Source organism: Xyrauchen texanus, chromosome 42 (assembly GCF_025860055.1).
Source record: "Xyrauchen texanus isolate HMW12.3.18 chromosome 42, RBS_HiC_50CHRs, whole genome shotgun sequence".
NCBI lineage: Eukaryota > Metazoa > Chordata > Actinopteri > Cypriniformes > Catostomidae > Xyrauchen > Xyrauchen texanus.
In genome coordinates, this window is record NC_068317.1 from 8,031,999 (window position 1) to 8,052,582 (window position 20,584).

The 20,584-nt window shown below is 36.6% G+C and overlaps 1 protein-coding gene across 5 annotated transcripts in view; it reads right to left on the reverse strand.

Annotated features, from left to right (window-relative positions):
* The window catches only part of LOC127634723 (ATP-dependent 6-phosphofructokinase, platelet type-like), a 34,211-nt gene extending 14,293 nt beyond the window's left edge, over positions 1 to 19,918 (reverse strand). For 3 of the 5 annotated variants that reach the window (XM_052114384.1, XM_052114385.1, XM_052114388.1), the window contains exons 1-11: positions 19,706 to 19,918; positions 15,313 to 15,386; positions 13,263 to 13,340; positions 12,895 to 13,084; positions 11,255 to 11,420; positions 11,093 to 11,137; positions 10,814 to 10,922; positions 5,944 to 6,039; positions 4,713 to 4,805; positions 649 to 774; positions 68 to 132 (exon numbers count right to left, since the gene is read on the reverse strand). In XM_052114384.1, coding sequence (XP_051970344.1) covers positions 68 to 132; positions 649 to 774; positions 4,713 to 4,805; positions 5,944 to 6,039; positions 10,814 to 10,922; positions 11,093 to 11,137; positions 11,255 to 11,420; positions 12,895 to 13,084; positions 13,263 to 13,340; positions 15,313 to 15,386; positions 19,706 to 19,796 — 1,133 coding nt within the window. In that variant the 5' untranslated portion in view covers positions 19,797 to 19,918. Of the gene's footprint in view, positions 1 to 67; positions 133 to 648; positions 775 to 4,712; positions 4,806 to 5,943; positions 6,040 to 7,733; positions 7,830 to 10,813; positions 10,923 to 11,092; positions 11,138 to 11,254; positions 11,421 to 12,894; positions 13,085 to 13,262; positions 13,341 to 15,312; positions 15,387 to 19,705 lie in introns of all 5 variants that reach the window. The other 2 variants (XM_052114386.1, XM_052114387.1) reach the window with 1 other exon arrangement.
* Between the last annotated feature and the right edge of the window lie 666 nt (positions 19,919 to 20,584).

The window sequence follows — 20,584 nt, forward strand, 5'->3', positions numbered from 1 at the left end:
TCCCTTTGACACAAGATACAATTAACTTGGCATGAGAAAACATTGGTCCAGTTGTGTCCAAACACACCTGCCACGCAGCTGTACGGCCTCCTCAAACTTCTTCTCGTCCATGGCCTTCTGCACCTCCTGAGTCTACAAGACAAACAACAGAATTTCTGGGGTGATAACAGTTACAGTACGTTACAATTTGGTTTTGTTTTGAGATTTTTCCCATTTGTTAGATTGAATTTCACAAGAAACATGTCCGGCACATTTCATCCCAAAATCAAAAGAAAAAAAAAACAAGAAATGATCGCACGTGCTAATATCAGATTTTTATTTCACATTCCTGTAGAATGACATTTCTCTACATTGTATTGATGAGAATGAGATTTTTCAACCTTAAAGTAACAAGAATTTTATTTTATTGCATTACAGTAACGTTAAAATATATTTTTCGACATTATAGTAGAGAGAATTTTTTTTTTTCGCAATACAGTAATGGAAATGTCATTTTGTACAGTGCAGTAATAACCAATCAACAGCTCAGATTGTAGATTTGATTTATCAGTGACGCGGTAATGCAGAATTCGTATTCCTCTGCTCAAATGCTTGACTGTGGATCTGTATGATTTTGTGTGTGTGTGCTGGCATCTGACCAGCTCTTACCATCTGCACACACTCCATGAGGGGCAAGCGTACAGACTGGTTCCCACATAAAGACACCACACAGGCTGGCGTGTTTGCAGTGGCCTCAAGCAGAGCCAGAACAGCCTCCACACCCATACGACTGGCCTGATAACAAACACAAAACAGCATAGCAATCTTTAGTTCACTTCAGACAAGCTCTAATAATGTATTAGCAGTCATTTTCTGTTTAAAGATGAATTCACTTTCTGTGAAAACATTAAGTATCAATTAGCCAGTGTTTGTCTCTTGGCAAATTACATATTACCTATAAATTGAATCGCTGCGTATCATTATAATGACTAGTACTGTCTATGGCAATTAATATTAAAAGAAATAATTCAGATTACTTGTAACAACATGTCTGCACTAGAAGCGACTGACTTATGTAAGAAAGGTTTTACGAATGATTTACACAGAAATATATCTGCCTAATATTTAATGAATTCATCTCATTATTAGTATTTTTACAACTGTGTATACATAGTTGGAACTTCCAGTGTAGACATCTTTGTGTAATGGGAGCAATTTTGTTTACACAAAATGAAATACAGTACACTTAAAGGTCCATTAGATTATGTTGATTTCCACAGACAATCATTTTGACTCATCTCTAAATGTATGTAAATGAATGTGACGTGCATGAATACACTTTTAATGGAAGTACTTACAATACAAATGCACTTACATTTGTGAGCATCAGTGCGTTTAAAGTTATATCTAATCTTTCAACTCATGTCATGACATAGTAAACTTTAAGTTAACTGTTCGAAGCGGCACTATTTGAATATCAACATCACAATTCGGTTATTCCATACGTGCAATGCAGGTCTGCAACCTGACGAGCTAATGAGCTCGAGTTACGACAAACTGCCAGGTTTTCCGGACAGGTTTGGGTCAGTTTTTCAAGTATAGGTTGAGTTAGGGGCAGTTCAAACATGCTTTTTTTTCTGTTATAGATCAGTGATACTGCCACACATTGGACAGATGTCTATGACTGTTACTCTGGCTGACTCTCATTTTTTTCTTTCAGCACCTCTCTCAGGATCTCCACATTTTTAGACAGAGTAAAGTTAAATAGACTTTGATTTTTATACACATCTCGAAACACCTGCGTTGTAGGGCTGCAACTATCGATAATATTGATAATCGATTCATCAAACAATTATTGGAACGATTATTCCACTATTTTGCGATTATTGTAACGATTAATCATTAGCTCTTAACCACTTATTCCGCTTGTGAACAGACTTAAAAGGTTGTATTAAACGTGCCTACTAGCAATAAAGAGTGAAAAAATTCATCTTTTAAAAATACCTCTAAATCAATATCACTGAATTAAAGGGGAAAAATGCTTTTTATAAGTTTAATTCAGAAATAAATTCACTATTGTTACCACGTTTTTTTGTCTTGTTTTCCATTTAAAATTGTCTAAAAATCCTTAAAACAAGAAACATTTACATGAGAAGCAACATATAAGATATTTAGACTTGCTTTAAGATGATGTATCTTAAATATATGTGTATTTTGTATATAAGTGTATTTTTTACTTGGTTATAATTCTGCGAGTGCAGTAAATACAAAATATACTTACATTACATTCAAGATCTATTCTCTAAAAGCAAGTATACATATCTTATCTGCTGCTTCTCAGGTGAATGCATCTTTTTTATATTCAACATTATCAGATAACAGTTTTATCTTCTGCTTTATAGCTGTTAAAGAAAATGAAGGTTGTTTTAAAGGAGTTTTAGATATTTTTATTGGAAAACAAGCATATTTTATTGCCGTGTATAATGGGGTAAAGACTACACCTCTCTCACCTTTCTGTTCACGTCAATCCATCTTTAACTAGAGAAAAACAAACTCTCACCTTACTTAAGCTGCTTATTTGAAATTTTCTTCACAATAAGAAATGCACAGTGATTCACATATATTTTGATTCAATAAGCCGCGAGCCATCATGTTATAATCTAGCTTTAGCAAGTGTGCGCTCGGGGGATGAGCGTCCCCGTGCCAGAGTGTGCCTCAGCCGGTGCAGTTTCAATCTCATCCCTATATATCAGGACATATATCGCAACTCATAGAAGAGGCGCTGACCACAGAAAAATGCCAGTTTCGGAGTTTGTAGTTATTTACATGATCTGTTTCCTTATTATTTGAACTTTAATAAAGCTATAACGCATTAAATAAAACTGCATTTAAGGTGTCATGCCGGAATGTTTCCTTTAAAGAGCTCCGGCTCCGCATGTTCCACAACGAGCGTGCTTACTTGTTTTGTATTTTTGCATTATAATTCCCTCATACTTTGTGATGTACATCACCTGAAGCTATCTGGAAAGTTTAGAGAGCATCTGGACTGTGATCTATGTAATTCTTCCTCTTCCTCGTTGCCGATAACTTCGACTAATCGTTTCAGCACTACTGCATTGTGTTTCATTCTTTGTGCTGTGTTCTGAAGAAGAGTAGCCTACTTTAAGTTACACCACAGGGATGCTGCATAGATTTTAACATAAAATTTAAGACTTTTTAAGACTTTTTTCAAGACCTGAATAAAATGAATACCGTATACCCATACCAAAACAAACCAACACAATCTCAAAATATATCATATATAACAGACTCTTAAACTGGCAGGGGCACACATTCAACACAGCCTTAACAATGCTTATCAGTAAAACAGGGTAGAACATATGTATGTTTAAAATACTCAAGACATGTTTTACAAATATATATCAAATTAAAATTGGTTTATGAACCATTATATAAATAAATACAAATTAGAGGTTGACCAATATTGGATTTTGCTGATATGATAATGTGTTGAAAGAAAGGCAATTAATCAGCCAATAGTTTTTAAAATTGGTAGCCTATATTAAATGGCCTTAGTATTTCCTTCCTGTGACGGGGAGGGCCAAACAGAGGCTACAAGAGTTCAAATTCCAGAAGCAGTTTATGGTGCAACCAAAATACCAATAACCACGGGGGGCAATTTGTATTCTGTCTTTCCACCCACAAATTTAAGACCTCTTTAAATGATAATTAAGACTTGTGTTGTATCATTTAAATGTGCACTCAGTGATTCCTGAGAAACACTGTTGATATTCGAACTCAACTGCCAAAACAAACACACCCCTCCTTTCATTGCTCCTTTGGAAGCCTCGCCGATGTTGACCCTGCTCCTAGACCTCGACTTATAATCCTTCTTTTTTAGTTTATATTCGTCTGACTTTTTTCTCTTAGTCTGTTTCTCAGCCATGTGTCCTCCTTGGAGTTTAGAAAGTTCACATCAGCCAGATTTGCCATCGCTCTTCTAATGAATTTTCCTCTCGCTCTGCCCCCACCCCCCATCCTGTGCACATGCAAGGATCACCCCCTGTTGCTGATTGGCTGCAGTACTGTTGTGCGAATCGGTCTGATCCACTTTGTTTTTGTCCCATTTACAGAGCGAGGGCTGTGTACAAATATTAAAAAAAAATTCAGCCCACCCACAGAAATTCTTTATTACAGACTCCAGATGAAAAACCAATTAACCATTTATGAATGTTAACAATTATACCTGGTTCCTTTCATAAACCCGTCCTATTTGCCTAGATAGGTAGTCCCACTCAACAGGACAATTACAATTTAGTTTAACGCTTTAGATTTACTTTAAATAACACTTTACTGCCTGATAAACTTCCACTGGAAGAGCATTACTGTAAACATATTTCTCCCTATCATATTAACCAACTGAGAGATGAGCCAAAATTATTGACTTTGTAAAATGACAGCATGGCAGAGATGCTGTATGAGAGCATGTTATCCATAAAGATTACATTTTAAATAACCAGGAACATTCATTTAAGACCACAAAGGACACAAATTGAAATCTTTGCATGATAATGTTTTCAACTTTTCAGAAAGCGCTTAGGCCTTATATTGTGCTGAACCATTACAGAAACAGCAGAGCATGTGCAGATTGAGGGCATTCAAACTATTCATGTACTTAATGTAAATTCCCTCCCAACCTCCTGATTTTATTCCCTAGATTTTTAGAGTCTCACCAAAATCCTGTCGAACGCTGAGGGAGTCCCTCCTCTCTGGACATGGCCCAAGATGGTCACACGTGTGTCAAATCCCAGACGGCGGACCACCAGCTGGAAGAGTAATAAAAAAGATTTACACTTTAATTATAGGAATCATGGGAATTTAGGGTTCTTTCAAGGCCATCTTTTATCAACAAAACATCTTGTTCATGAAACGACATTTGATTTAAAAAAGAAATCGCATAAAATCTATTTTAACCTAATTAGAAAATAGCATGCAGAAAATAGCTCTAAAACCATCATTTTTATATTATAAACAGAATTTCATTAAATAAGTTTCATGTTTTATTGAATTTAATTGTAATAAAGTAAGAAAATCCAAATAGTATAATCTGTATACAGTAATTAAAATATCAACTATAAAACAAGCAAGGAAGAGTGGAGTTTAGCATTATATTACATGAATTTAGCAGAAAGACCCACAATAAAGCTGTTACACACATGCAGATGGTAAAGATTTGAGTGAAATTCCTAAAATCATAGCAGTGCCCAATGATCGTCAGTAAACTGCAGCCCATTTTCAATATTCAGTGTTGAAATAACTGTCTTAAACAGTGTAAAAAGTTCAAATCCAGCAGGACCTGTTTCAGGCTGTGGAAATGCACTTCCATTCAATCTAATCTGAACAAAGAGAATACTGTATAAATGTTTCACAAACACAACTAAAACTAGATTTTTACCAAAGAAAATGTGAGTGGTTCATGTATACATGACTAGACACAATGATGTTTGAGTTAGTCTGACAATTTTTTCTCTCAGAGTCTGAACACTCTGTCATTTTTGTTTTTGGCCATTTATACAGATGAAAATCGTAAGAATGATTGTTTAGAAAAGTAATGGCACATCTCTCCTCTAACTTTCTTGAGTTGCATGGCCAAATTTGGATTAAATCCCTAGGGTTTAAGCAGTAGTAATAGTGATGTTTTTTTAAAAGAAGCAATGGAAAAATGTGCATGCTCCTGCTTTAGGAAGTGTACAATGCACTAATGCAGTGTAGAAGTTAAGATATTAAGTAAATAGAGGAAAGCTGTTGCTGGATACATTTAGAGGTGACCAAAAGTGCCTTACCAGAAAGAGACTGTATTTAAGCAAACCACACAGGCCAAAGCCAGAGAGGGAGCACACATAGAAGTCAGAGAGGTCAGGGGTCAATGCAGGAGCTGTACCTCTATGGGTCTGACGTACTTACATCCTTTACATGTTCAGAGGTAATGGGCTGGTTGTTATGATCAATCGCACCTTCAGCTACTATTATGATATTCAGCCTTTTCTTTCCTGCACGTTTCTACGAGGGTAAGAGACACGTCACAATGACATAGAATAATAGGAGAGATTCAAAAAGCTGGAGTCCAGGTTGCAGAAGTGGCCCAGGAAGTAGACAGTCACTAGTTGCAAGGACAATTCCCCTGGAGCAACATGTGAGTATACCTCATGGATTGCTTCATGTGGGATTTAAACCTGTCACTTTTTGTTTACCTATCCCAGATCTTTATCCGCTACACCAAACCATTGTTAAGGTGTGTTTTCACTGACAGATTAATTTTAAGATTAACATGTTTGCAATTAAATTGAATTATTAAATCATTTGCAAAGTCGCTGTACTGTTGTAAGTTGTAAGTCTCTAAGTCATTGCATTTCTGGTCAAGGCCACCAAGTCGCTGGTCTGTTAGTCAAAGTCTTAAATTTGCTGTATTCCTAGTTGAAGTCTCCAATTCACTGTACTGTTGGTCGAAGTCTTCAAGTCGCTGTATAGTTAGTTGAACTCTCCAATTCACTGTACTCTTTATCAAAGACTCCAAGTCGCTAAATTGCTAGTCGAACTTTCATAGTCACTGTACCGTTGGTCGAAAGACTTCAGGAGGCTGTATTGCTAGTCGAAGTCTTCAAGTCAATGTATTGTTGGACGAAAGTCTTCAGGTGGCTGTACTGTTAGCTGAAGTCTTAAAGTCACTGTACTGTTGGAAGCAAGTCTTCTGGTAGCTGTACTTTTAGTCAAAGTCTTAAAGTCACTGTACTGTTGGAAGCAAGTCTTCGGGTAGCTGTACTTATAGTCAAAGTCTTCAAGTCACTGTACTGTTGGTCGAAAGTCTTCAGGTGGCTGTACTTGTAGTCAAAGTCTTCAAGTCACTTTACAGTTGTTCAAAAGTCTTAAGGTGGCTGTATTTTAGTCAAAGTATTCAAGTCACTGTATTGTTGATCGAGATCGCTAAGTTGCTATAGTGTTGGTTAAGGTTATCAATTCAATGTACATTTGGTTGTGGTCCTCAAGTTGCTGAATTGCTTATCATAGACTCCTAGTCACTGTATTGCTAGTTGTACTCTCCAAGCCACTGTACATTTGGTCGAAAGTCTTTAGTTTACTCTAATGTTAGTCGAAGTCTTCAACATCACTAAGTTGCTGTACTGTTGTACTGAGGTTATCAAGACAATGCAATGTTGGTTGAAGTCACTGTTCTGCTGGAAAATGTTGCTGTCTGTTGGTTGTGGTTGCCAAGATGCTGCAATATTGGTTGAAGTTGCTAAGAGTCAGTATTTTTGGTCAAGGCTGACGAATCGCTGTACTGTTGTTTGAAATCAATAAGTCACTGTCTCTTGATCGGCAAGTTGCTGTACTGTTAGATGAGGTTATCAAGACCCTGTATTCCTAGTTGAACCCTCAAAGTCACAAGTTGTTGGTTGTGGTCACCAAATCACTGTACTGTTGGTCGGAGTCGCCAAGTTGCTGTATTGCTAGTCGAACCCTCTCGATCACTGTCCTTTTTGTCGAGGACATAAGATCGCTGTACTGTCGGTCACTTAGTCACTGAGCTTTGTTGCTGCATATAGCTGTCAGTGTGAACACTGCTTTGCACTGTGGAGGAGAAATTGTAACTTTGTGACACAAATATTTGCATCTCTTTGGATTCTTAGCAGGGGCCACTTCAGTTCTGCAGGTTTCCAGATTTTTGCTCTCTCCCTTTGGAATCATTCAGTACTCACATCCTTTACAATACTAGAAGTAATAGCTTTTCCATGTCTGTCAATGGCTCCTTCAGCGACTATAATTATGTTCAATCTCGAACCTCTGGATCGAGTCTGGGGCAGCGAACACATTCGTTCCACATAAGCTTGTTACAAACAGGAGAGGTCATACAAAAATGCAGAATACATTTAGTGCAAATGGAGAATGTTTCTCTTCCACACTAGGATGAGAAGTATTTGAGAAATAAGTAGTAAGAAATAAGAGTTAAGTTCAGTAAAATGGATGTGTACAACAAGTGTTGGAGAATAACTAATTAAAAGTAGCCATGCTACTGACTTACAGTTACTACATTTGTTTGTTGTTGACATAGCATTTCCAATAACAAGCTAGTTTTTATCAGGCAAAGCAGTGTAGTAAGACAATAGCCGCTTTCCCAACACATTCTCACCCCAACTCGTCACATACAGACGCTTGGGCAGTTTCGTCACATATTGACACGCCGGGTATACCTTTGGCGTCATTTTTCGACGCGCAGGTTAGTCCAATAGACTTCTATGTATCTCTGAACTGGAGCGTGTAGCGTTGAAATTTCACGTCTCGGGTAAGCTCACGCTGCGAATGGGTGGAGAGTAGAGACTGCAATAAATAAAAATCAAAAGGAATAGGCTACAATGGCCCTCCAACTGTTTTTTGATGTTTAAAACCCCGGACATGTTGTAAAATGACGCCATTCTATATATCTCTGAACCGGAGCGTGTAGCGTTGAAATTTCACGTCTTGGGTAAGCTCACGCCGCGAATGGGTCGACAGTCGAGACTGCAATAAATAAAAATAAAAAGGAATAGGCTACAATGGCCCTCCAACTGTTTTTTTATGTTTCAAAACCGGACTCGTCGTAAAATGACGCCAAAGGTACACCCAGCGCGTCAATAAGTGACGCCAAGGGGTCCTGCCCTAGCGTCCGTATGTGACGAGTTGGGGTGTGAGAATGTGTTGGCTTTCCCACACACAGTTATTTTCCCTTAGCAACCTTCTAGATGTGAACTCTTAAGATGAATGGCACATCTGAGGAGACATTTCCCTCTTACATTCTCGCACAGAAAATGAACCACTGTAGTGACCTCATCTAGCGTCGACCACTTTTTTCCTTTGTTAGTACATGTGATTCAATAGCAACAACACCAAAATCAGGAATTGGAAAATTAGCACAATTCTCTGAGTAGCAGGCGAGCAGCTACAAATTTGTTTACTCATGGCAGATGCCGAATCCTTGTTTTTCTTGCTTTGTGTGTCATAGAGGCAGCAGCCCCTCCCACTGTCCCTCATCTGAGGGCAGACGTACCCTCTAATTAGTCCGTCTAAAGTCCTTCTTAAGGCTAAGAGGTAAGTTCCTATTGCTACTCATGTTTGAAAAATACAAACTGGCTTTGTTTTCTGCAGTGGGAAAGCGCCTAATGCTTTTCTTGAGACTTTTCTCTCTCATGTAGTGTTTGGAGGTACTTGAGAGATGATTCAATTAATCAAATTTATTCAGATGGTTTGTTTTAGCGAATGGGATCGAGACTTAATTTCAACTAGTCCAAAAAATGGATTTGCCAATTCATCAGTTCTATCTTAAAGATACTGTCCCCTTAAATAGCTTCAATGTAGTTAGCTTTTCTTTTGTAACAAGCCTGTGTTATTGCAAACTACTTTTACAAAAGGGTAGATTGACAGTAGTTGATCCAAAAAAAATATGAATAGCTTGTAGCTTGGTAAACTACACTTTCAAAGTAACTTCTCCAACACTGTGTACAACCACATGCCTATTATAATTTTTACAATTTTCCAGGTGAAAAAATTAATATATGTAATAAATGTAAATAGGGATGGGCATGAGTACCCGAGTACTCGGAAGTGATAGCAATGATCGATCATGAAAACAATGATGTGACTTTTCACTGAATTCAAAATTCAGAGACAGCTACCTGAAAACTATACACAAAAGTGTCAAAGAGGGGCCTTATTTTAAATTTTGAGATTGATTACGTTGTGATATTCAGCGGTAGCTTGACTGTCAACAGAGATGCCTCATAGCAACCAAACGATGCAGCAATGCTAGCATATGTTCAACACATTTACGATAATCACAAGAAAGTTTAATCCACTGTGTTTTGAACATATAAATAAAACAAGTTTTATTGTCATGTAATGTAGAAACTTTGACTCATTAATTAATATTATTTAATAAAAGTTCAGTTTTATCATTGACTCTAAATCTCTCTGTGTGCCAACATGTTTGTGTGATGTCTTACCTGAGTCTCAGCAAAATCAGAGCTTATGCACGAGTTATAAGTCCAACATAAAGTGGCATTCCATTGCAGTTTTCACAGTACGAAGCTTAAAATCCCGAGTTAAATGGGACGAAGCGTGAATCATCACAGCAACAAACTCCACCAAAGCACGCGTGACTTTCTGTCTGGGGAAAAGACGGCGATCTACACTCTGGAGAAGCGCATGCACTCACACACACAAGACAAGCTCTATATTTCAAATATCTAGACGAAGCACAGCTAAATGGAACAGAACATTATTTTCAGCTTAATACACCATTTTAGAAAACGCAATGTCTATGCCGTCTCCAGTCACGGCAACCGCGGTTTGGAGATACATGGTTCAGAAACAGTGATGTACATTTACTAAGCTTATTACGGTGCCCCGAAGGAAGAACAGAGACATGCATTCTGGGCACTGTTTCAATGAACTGGCTAACGAAACTTTACATAATGACAAAATATGATGAATTTTATGTTGATTATGCCCTCTTTTTAACTTCTTGTAACAAACTACATTATAACAGCCTATAATAATGAATAGGCACTGGAACAACGACACGCAATGCAGTAGCCAAAGACAATAACATATACTAAATGTACATCACATACAATACTGTATATGTACATGTCTATGTGCCTCCCCACCCGAGTAATTACTTTGAGTACTCGAGTATGCGAACTGACCAAAATGCCCATCCCTACATGTAAATATGAGCACTTAGCATGAAAGTATATGAAACGTGCATAGAGTTTCTTCAGTGAGAAGTTAATTTTTGTTATACCGCAGAGAGTTTTTGACACATTTTCTCTTCCCAGCCATCCGCAGGGGGCATTTCAGGAATCAACACCCAGTCAGCTCCACACGCCAGGGCACTCACTAATGCCAGATAACTTCACACAGAAACACAGAGTGATATACAAAATATAGGGTCTGATTTGACAGTATACAATCATTTTACCACTGGCTGAATGCAATAATCATGCCATTGGTATGAACTGAATTGAATTAATTTAATCCAGTCCTATTAAAAATTACTAGTGGTAATATGTAATAATCGTACCCACAATGCCTGCCCATCACCTCCAGTACAAATGTCCTCTGGTGACTGTAAATCATAAAGTCATTTTTGGTTGAAAAGGATTCTAAGTTTAGTATATTCCTTTGCAGAAAACATCTGGGTTATGCAATTTCAGAATTGTGTTGCAGCATTGTTTTGGAGTACCTCTGAGCTGTAGTCATGATCGCATCCACTACCTCAATGATTCTGTGTAGGGCTGAGTCTGTTCCTATGGTCATATCAGTGCCACAGAAGTCATTGTCAATAGAGCCCACCATACCCACGATATGAAGAACTGAGTATTTCTGAGCTGCCTCTTCATCAATCAGACCTAGAAGAAAAAACAGCAACAACAAAATAGTCAACACAAAAGCTTTTTATAACTGTTGTTCTGTTGTAACTTCTAGCCAATATCTTTTATTAGTTACATTTGTCATAATTCACCCCAAAATAAATAATATTGTGATTAATGAAGCATAATTTAGGACAATATATATATAATATATATATATATATATATATATATATATATATATATATATATATATATCAATGACAGCAGCAAATGATCAATGACAGCTTTGCAGATCCTTGGCATTCTAACTGTCAGTTTGTCCAGATACTCAGGTGACATTTCACCCCACACTTCCTGTAGCACTTGCCATAGATGTGGCTGTCTTGTCGGGCGTTTCTCACACACCTTACAGTCTAGCTGATCCCACAAAACTCAATGGGGTTAAGATCCATAACACTCTTTTCCAATTATCTGTTGTCCAATGTCTGTGTTTCTTTGCCCCCTCTAATCTTTTCTTTTTGTTTTTCTGTTTCAAAAGTGGCTTTTTCTTTGCAATTCTTCCCATAAAGCCTGCACCCCTGAGTCTTCTCTTTACTGTGGTACATGAAACTGGTGTTGAGCGGGTAGAATTCAATGAAGCTGTCAGCTGAGGACATGTGAGGTGTCTATTTCTCAAACTAGAGACTCTGATGTACTTATCCTCTTGTTTAGTTGTACATCTGGTCTTCCACATCCCTTTCTGTCATTGTTAGAGCCAGTTGTCCTTTGTCTTTGAAGACTGTAGTTACACCTTTGTATGAAATCTTCCATTTTTGGCAATTTCAAATATTGTATCATTCCTCAAAACAATGATTGACTGATGAGTTTCTAGAGAAAGCTGTTTCTTTTTTGCCATTTTTGACCAAATATTAACCTTAAGACATGCCAGTCTATTACATACTATGGCAACTCAAAAACAAACACAAAGACAATGTTAACCTTCATTTAATGTACCAAACACCTTTCAGCAGTGTTTGATATAATGGCACATGATTTTCTAGTACAGAATTTGCCATTTAGCATGATTACTCAAGGATAAGGTGTTTGAGTGATGACTGCTGTCTAGATTTGATCAAAAATGACTTTTTTCAAATAGTGATGGTGCTGTTTTCTTACATCAGTAATGTCCTGACTATACTTTGTGATCAGTTGAATGCCACTTTGGTAACTTAAAGTAACAATTTCTTTCCATAAGAACAAAAAAAATTTTTTTGAACTAACAGCTCAAATGCTTCCACCATACATTGGTAATATTCTATTAGAACAATTATCTTTGTTTGACCATCGAGACAACCAAACAAAGTAAAATACATTATTTGTCCACCTCCAAAAACCCAAGTTTATTTACCAGGTAAACTAATCTGCTTGAATCCACCATTTCTTCTGATAAAAATCACATGAAAAAGCCTTCAAAATAAACAGACTAGCCACAAAATAACACCATCCTCCACAAAGTACATACAGTACATACCTTGCTCAACCAGCTCTACGAGCAGTCCGCTCCACTCCTCTCTAAAGAGATTGGCCCCGGTCAAGCTGCCGTCTCCACCAATCACACACAGATTGGTGATGCCCCTCTGGACCAGGTTATGTGCTGCCTTTAGGCGGCCCTCATGTGTGCGGAACTCTGTACATCGTGCACTGCCAATAACAGTTCCACCCTAGAACATAATCATAAAACATGTCGATTAATGCAAGCATGAGATGGCCAAGACCTGTTAATCTTTATTTCATTAATTCCTGTAGAACCTTTTCATAAACTTTAGGTTAGTAATGCTCAGTAGTCTAATGAGTAGTCTGATGGGCCCCTTGGGGCCATCTGGTTCTCATCACACTCACCACTTGAAGCATACTGGACACACTCTCCCATTTTGCCTCCTTGATGTTGTCACCTCCATCCACCATGCCCTGATATCCCTATAAGTCAATGCACACACAATTAAAACCCCTGCTCCAATCATTCAATGGCCTCTTAGTAAATTATTTAGATTCCCCAGGTGATAATATGCACAGGCTTACAAAAAGATATTGTCAAGAAAAAATTGGCTTTGCAAAGAATTGCTTAGTGTTTAATAAATATCAGTGTGAATTCTATTCATGCCATTATCTCTGTACTCAAGAAAAAGTGTGTCATTTTATCACCACTAGCATCCCTAACAGAATTTTACAAATAATTTGATATGTATATATTTTCAGAAACAAATGTAAGTCACCACCACAATGCTATGGTGTTGTTGGTGGTTGGCAGGGCATCGCTATGCAGTTGCTGAAGTGTTATAAGTGGCTTTTAGCAATTTGCTATGTGATATCTAGGGTGTTGTGGGTGGTTGCTTACTGGCTCACCAAGTAAGCAACCACCATGTCGAAAGAGCCCAGCTCCAAGTCTCTATGACAGGGGTCGACAACCTATGGCATGTGTGAGGGGTAATCACTGGCACGCCAGCAACAGCGAGAGAGGAGTAGACTATTTTATTATATATATATATATATATATATATATATATATATATATATATATATATATATATATATATATGAAATTCTGCACCTGCATTCCAGTCTACATCTTGATGTAATCCTTCCTCATGATCACGCAGCTTTTTTTCATGAGCTGAATGTAAAAATTTCATAATTATTTAAATTATGTAATTATTTCATAAACATTTTGAACGTTAATTGTTTCATAAGCTAAACAAAAAGTTCAAATGTGATGAGACTGCAGTATACCCAAACATACATGTGCAGTATGTGCAAGCCACTCATGCATGACGAGCGTTCATGATATATATATATATATATATATATATATATATATATATATATATATATATATATATATAAATAATCTACAAAGAAGAGTTATAAAAATAAATGAGGTATAATAGTAAAAAGAGCTACAAAAACAGGAATAACATCAAAAATAACAATAAAGAAGACGTATAACAACTAAAGGAGGAATAATGAGTAACACAAAAGGTATAACAACAAAAAACAAAAAAATAACGAGGTATAAAAACAAAAAAGAGGTACATTTGCAAAAAGATAGCAACAAAAAAGAGGTATAGCAACAAAAAAGAACAATAAAGAACATGCATAACAAAAAGAAGTATAAATGTAAAAAAGAGCAACACAAAGAATTATAACAATAAAAATAACAATAAATAAAAGGTATAGAAACAAAAAAGTATATTATAAAAAACATCAAAAAGCAGTATAAAATTTAAAAAAAGCAAAAAAAGAACAATAAAGAAGAGTTATAACATCAAAAAAGAACAGCAAAAATATATATAACAAAATAGAAAAATAAGGAAGAGGTATAAAAACAAAAAAGAGGTATACCACCACCACTCCATAGAAGTTAGTTTTTTTTGTCTGTATTTTTACAGATATGTGCAGATATGAAAACTTTTTTCAGAATATATACTGCAGAAAACAAATTTAGAATTAGTGTCATTACGTAGTTTGCTCCGACTCCACTGTTTACAGAGCTGAGCTGACAGTGGCTCTGCAGACAGGGCAGAGTTAAGCGGTGTGGAGTTAAGTGGTGTCTTCTCGGTAAGTTGCTAACTAGTTTGTGATATACATCCTGGAAACCTAATAAAAAATGACCCCATAATTTTCCCTTTTCAATATAACTAATATAACGTTAACCCTGTCCCTGACAGCCATGTCACTCATGTCTGTTTGCTGTTAGCCAGCTATAGTTTGTCAGTGTAGCAGATTGAAAGGTAAACATCAGAGCATCTTTTTTGCAGCTCAGCAGACAATGGTGCGGTGGTGGATTGTGTCTGTTCAGTGTTGATGTGAACAATCCACATAGAAAAGGTCTGTTTTCATTTCAGTTCAAAATGTGAATATATCAGCCACCAGATGTCTTAAAAACACTCACCTCATGAATGAAATAGACTTTGGCACCTACATAGATTCCCACTCGGACAACTGCCCGAACAGCAGCATTCATCCCTACACAGAAACAACAAACAAGTAATTTTATATACAGTAAGAATATATATTGCTTAATAGTAGTGGTGTAACGATTCAGTTCAGTTCATGATACTGAACTCACGGTTCGATTCATTTCACAATTCTTTAAACAAAGCTAGAATTAAGAAAAGCTATTATTATTCTCATTAAAAACATGCGCAAAACAGTTAATTTCTTTCATTGCTTAAAGTACTGTTCTTAAAAGTACATCCCTACTAAATAGTGAAAAAACAGACTAGAACAGGTTTATGAGGTGCTAGTAGCTAGAAAGCTATTTGTAGTAATTTGCAGGCAAAAATGCAGATTTAGGATGAATAACTGCAGTGGTTACGTTTCAAGGCCTATTTTGATGCAGGTTAACATGAAGATTTTTTTTCAGTAACCTTCTAAACCTATCACAAGAAAAGTTGCTTAAAAACAATTGCTAAGCAATTTATGTGTCAGATGAGAGTCTTGCATGCCTCTTTAAAATTCAAATCAGCGATTAGTCACTGTCATCGTATTTCAAGCTTTTGCACTCAAAACTGTCCAGATCTAAAGTACAGTAAGTAAACAGACAGAGAATTCAGATCTGATTTGTTTGTCCTGCAGCTGCTTTAAAGATCTAAAGTGTTAATGAGTGAATTCACATATGTTCTGTATTTGTAAGACGGGTGCAGGTAACAGTTCATCACAGGAGAGACTGAAATCACATGATAGTTACTGAACAGAAACACTCGATAAATGTGCTAACATGAAATTATGCATGACTAGTCTGCTACTCTGCTTAAGCGCAACACACTACACATACATTTTAAAAAATGTATTGGAAAGTGAAATGGCTGCAATAGTCTTATAAACTAAATTTGCATTTGCTGAAGGAAATTCCAGGGCTTGCAAGACTGCCGAAGAATAGCCATTGTGACGTAATTATCACTGGCAGTTGGACTTTGAAATAAATGGAAGTTGAAGTCACTGTGGATCTTTTATTAAATGTAATGAATTACTTGCAGTTCAAAGCATGCAGCCAAAACTTTCGGAAGGACTTTATAATTCTGGGTTAATAGTAGCCAATCATTTGGCTCTTCAGAATAACTATAGCAACAATTGAGATGCGATGATACTGACGATATTCTCTGAGTGAATGATGTTTTCACATGGCTTGTTGAGGCAAAGTCACATGACATTTTTGATGCACATCTGTATTCAAATTTGAATTCTATAGGAATATGTTCAGTCAACGCATGTCTTCTTACCGAATTTTGGAATGACATTAGGGCGAGCAAATAACAGAATTTTCATTTTTGGGAGAACTATCCCTTTAAAGGTGCTGTAAGTGATGTTAAGCATTCTAGAACTTCCGCTTGTCTTAATCGTTGAATGAAAGCACCATTTAAGCACAAGGAACAACTTCCTTGGAATATTCAGTTATCACTTACAGTTGTTAAGATCCATCTGACTCATGGTTTACCACTGTTCCTTTAAATCCAGTGTTTTGAACGTGACGTCACCTCAGCTCACAAGGGATTATGAGATCGTAAAGTGTCTAGTCAATCCACATTTTGGAATCTCGCCAAAAATAGTAGGTCATCTGGGGACTTTTCGCTTACTGTTATGAATACTGTGGACTCGGACATACTATTCCATTGGCATACTATTTTTGCAATACTACATAGTAGGGAAGAATAGATATTCAAACACAGTGACAGATCCGTTTGGAGACCATTATAACAAGAAATGGAGCAGGGGCCGGTTGCACCAGCTACACATACGTTACAATTTAGCTTAGTTGTGGCATAAATGGGAACTAAGTCACAATTTATGCACTACTAAATATTTGAGTGTTGCACCATTAAACTTAGGTAGAACGTAACTCAACGTGTAAACTAAATATTTATGGAAGCCTCGGACCAGTAGTGATGGATGGAATAAAAAAACAGAATGATATTTTAACTAGGGCTGTCAATCGATTAAAATTTGTAATCAAATTAATTACATGGTGTCCCGATTAATTAATCACGATTAATCGCATATACAAATATTTGCTGAGAAAGCCCCTCATATAACAATAACTCAATATATAATGATTATACATATTTATATCAATATATAATTATAAATAGTTATCTTTAAATATATAAAAATTATATATATATATATATATATATATATATATATATATATATATATAATTAAAATGCATTACATTCTTGTGACAGAAGAGTTCATCATTAATAATACATTACAAAAAGCGGCTTTAGAATACAATGTATTGTTTACGACCATATTATTGAACATAAGTCAATCATTGGCACACAGTTCACAGCAATCCATTTCACAAGTGAATTTGTCAATCAGTTCAACATTTATTATGAGGGCTTGTTTAAGGGCCCGTCAATTTACACCTACGTCATACGTCTCGGGTGTGTTGTGTCATAAACATAAAAGGTTTATGTCACTGTGTCAAGTAAAATATAGTTTAATACTCAATCTTTAAACAAATCTTGAGATCCCTTAGATCGCATTTGCACTCCTTCAAGTGTTTTGAACGCAAGAACGTAATGCATGTTTGTGTTGTGGGTTGTTTTCTTCACTGTACAAACTGTGTGTTGCTCATACAGCTGAAATTTCACTTACTGTCCTCTGGAATACACAAAAGGTGGTACAACAAGCTTGCATTTCTCAGGAATCTTCCTTATTGTGGTCCATGGGCATGCGATTAATTACGTACATTTTTTTAACGTTATTTTTTTTTTTAAATTAATCACACTGAATTAATGCGTTAAATTGGCAGCCCTAATTTTAACATATCAATGATATATATATATATATATATATATATATATATATATATATATATATATATATATATATATATATATATATATATAAAGTTCATTGTAAAAGTTACTGAGAGCACCTTTAATTTCACAGGTAAGAAAAATAAATATGCAATTTGATGTCAGCAAACCCAACCAGTTACAATGACCTTCCACAGGTACTAGTTTTTGACAATTATTTGTTTTAATTGTTAAAAGCAACGGTATCAAATTAGCGATCTCACGTGACATCAGGACGGAGCTTCCTTATGCCCAAATATGGGCTTCCATGCGAACGTGCAGAATGATTGACAGGCAAAAAGTTCTGTCCCGCGGCCCGCTGTCACTTTTTTTCCAGCAGTTCACAGAGCCTAGCGCTGACACAGTGACAGCTGTGATATTTCATGATGCCACCTATTTCAGTGATATCTGAAAGGTAATAAGTACTTGCATGTCATATCATTCAAAATAAACACTTACAGCACCTTTTAAACGTCTAAAGCTAAATTAACTAAACGTGTAAAAAGAAAAAGAACGACACCATCAACACATACATTTGCAAGAAAGTATGAAATTGGCAAGCATTGCTGTTTTTATATGACTGAGGGAAATGTAGCACGGAAGGCTTATAGTTCTGTAGTCACGTGGCTAAGTTTCCTCTATGATGTAAGGCAAAAGTAAAATGGGCATCGGTTGCAATGCGATACCTAAACTTCACCTAAATCACATTTATACTTTACAAACACACAATTTAGTGTCTTAACAAACTTTACAATTTAGGTCTGCGCGCGACAGTAGCGCATCTGCGCGAAGCGATAGAGAAACGCGCGACAACTTCCTGATTAAGGAAGACGCGAAATGATATTGATGATTGACAGCCAAACGAATACTGATACAGTGTAAACCACACATGGTGTGTAATATCGAGCACACACTATGAGATGTAAGTCTAGGTGGAGAGAGGTTGAAGACATGCTACGTGCTGTTTCGTGAAGGTCACATGAAACAGGAAGGATGAATGGCGCAATGCAGTGACATTCAAGCCAGAATAACACTAAATGCCATTCATTCATTCAACTATAATACGCCTATTATATATAAGGACGACAAACTCAGTTCTCTGAAAACATTATAGTTACTTAAAGGACTGTCAAACGTGACACATTCGAGCATATGTGACCTTGCCATCATCGGGTGGTTTCATTTCCATCATTTTGGCCCCTCTGAGGCCCAGATTATTCATCCTAACAAGATAAACTGATTCTCAATAATCCTAAAACAATTCCAGAGATATGCTGACACAATGTAACAATCAACATCTTACTGATGCAATGTAACAGCTCATTACCTCACTGATACACTGCAAGTTATAATCAGGAGTAATATGATACAGTGTAACAGGCTGACCATCAAATGTCACACTGCTACAATGTAACAGTGACCAAGATTCAAATGACAGACTGTAACAAGCTGCCCAGCATCAGGAGTTTTGTAGCCTACCTTGCGCATCCCCTCCGCTCGTCAGCACTGCTATGGCTTTCCCAGCGCCCGTCAAGTTCTCGAAAAATTTCTTATTTTCTGTCTGAGCCATCTTCCCTTGACTGAATAATCAAAATAAAGTAAAACGCGGTAATAAATAAATTAAATGTTAATGCCTTCCTCTCCTCTACACTCTCCTGCGGTCTCCTCCTGTACGTCGTCTGAATGACTCCTCTCGTGTGATTGACTGTTTCGTCAGCCAATGGGTGAAAAGAGAACTCCGTCTTGTCAAGATTGTGACCAATAGCGGGCGCCCTCTGCGACGTTTTAGCGTAGGAAGATGATATAGGCGGGGCGACAACTTTGCATTGGACAAAAATGGTCCGCCAAATAAGGGCTATATCGGAGAGAGAGCAAGAGATCTGTTTTCAGTCTAAATTATTTTAGTCATTCAGGTATTAGCATTTATAAATGTGTTTCCTGCGAAAGGTGTTCAAAACTAGTGTTTTGAAAATGAACTTTGCCTTTATTTAATTTTTTTACTTATGGTAGGCCTAATCATTTTTTTTCAAACTTTGCGGGAGTTTTTTTTTTTTTTAAGACTTTTTTGTATTTTTTACTTTTTGTAGAATATGCTGCCGCCTGTTCGCTTGTCTTAGTACTGCAAGGGAATTTGCAGGATTGCTGTAATTGTCATGGTTTATGTGTGCTCTTACAAAAATGAATGATGTTTAGAATTTATATGTTTTTAAACAAGGTTTTTATTACATGCTTTAAGACTCATTAGGTTATTAATGCCATACAACTTTTATAGGTGTAGCCTTTATGGTGTAGACTGTTTAAATATGCGTGCTGGCATGTTTTAGTTTAGTTTCATTCTAAATATTTTGACATACATTA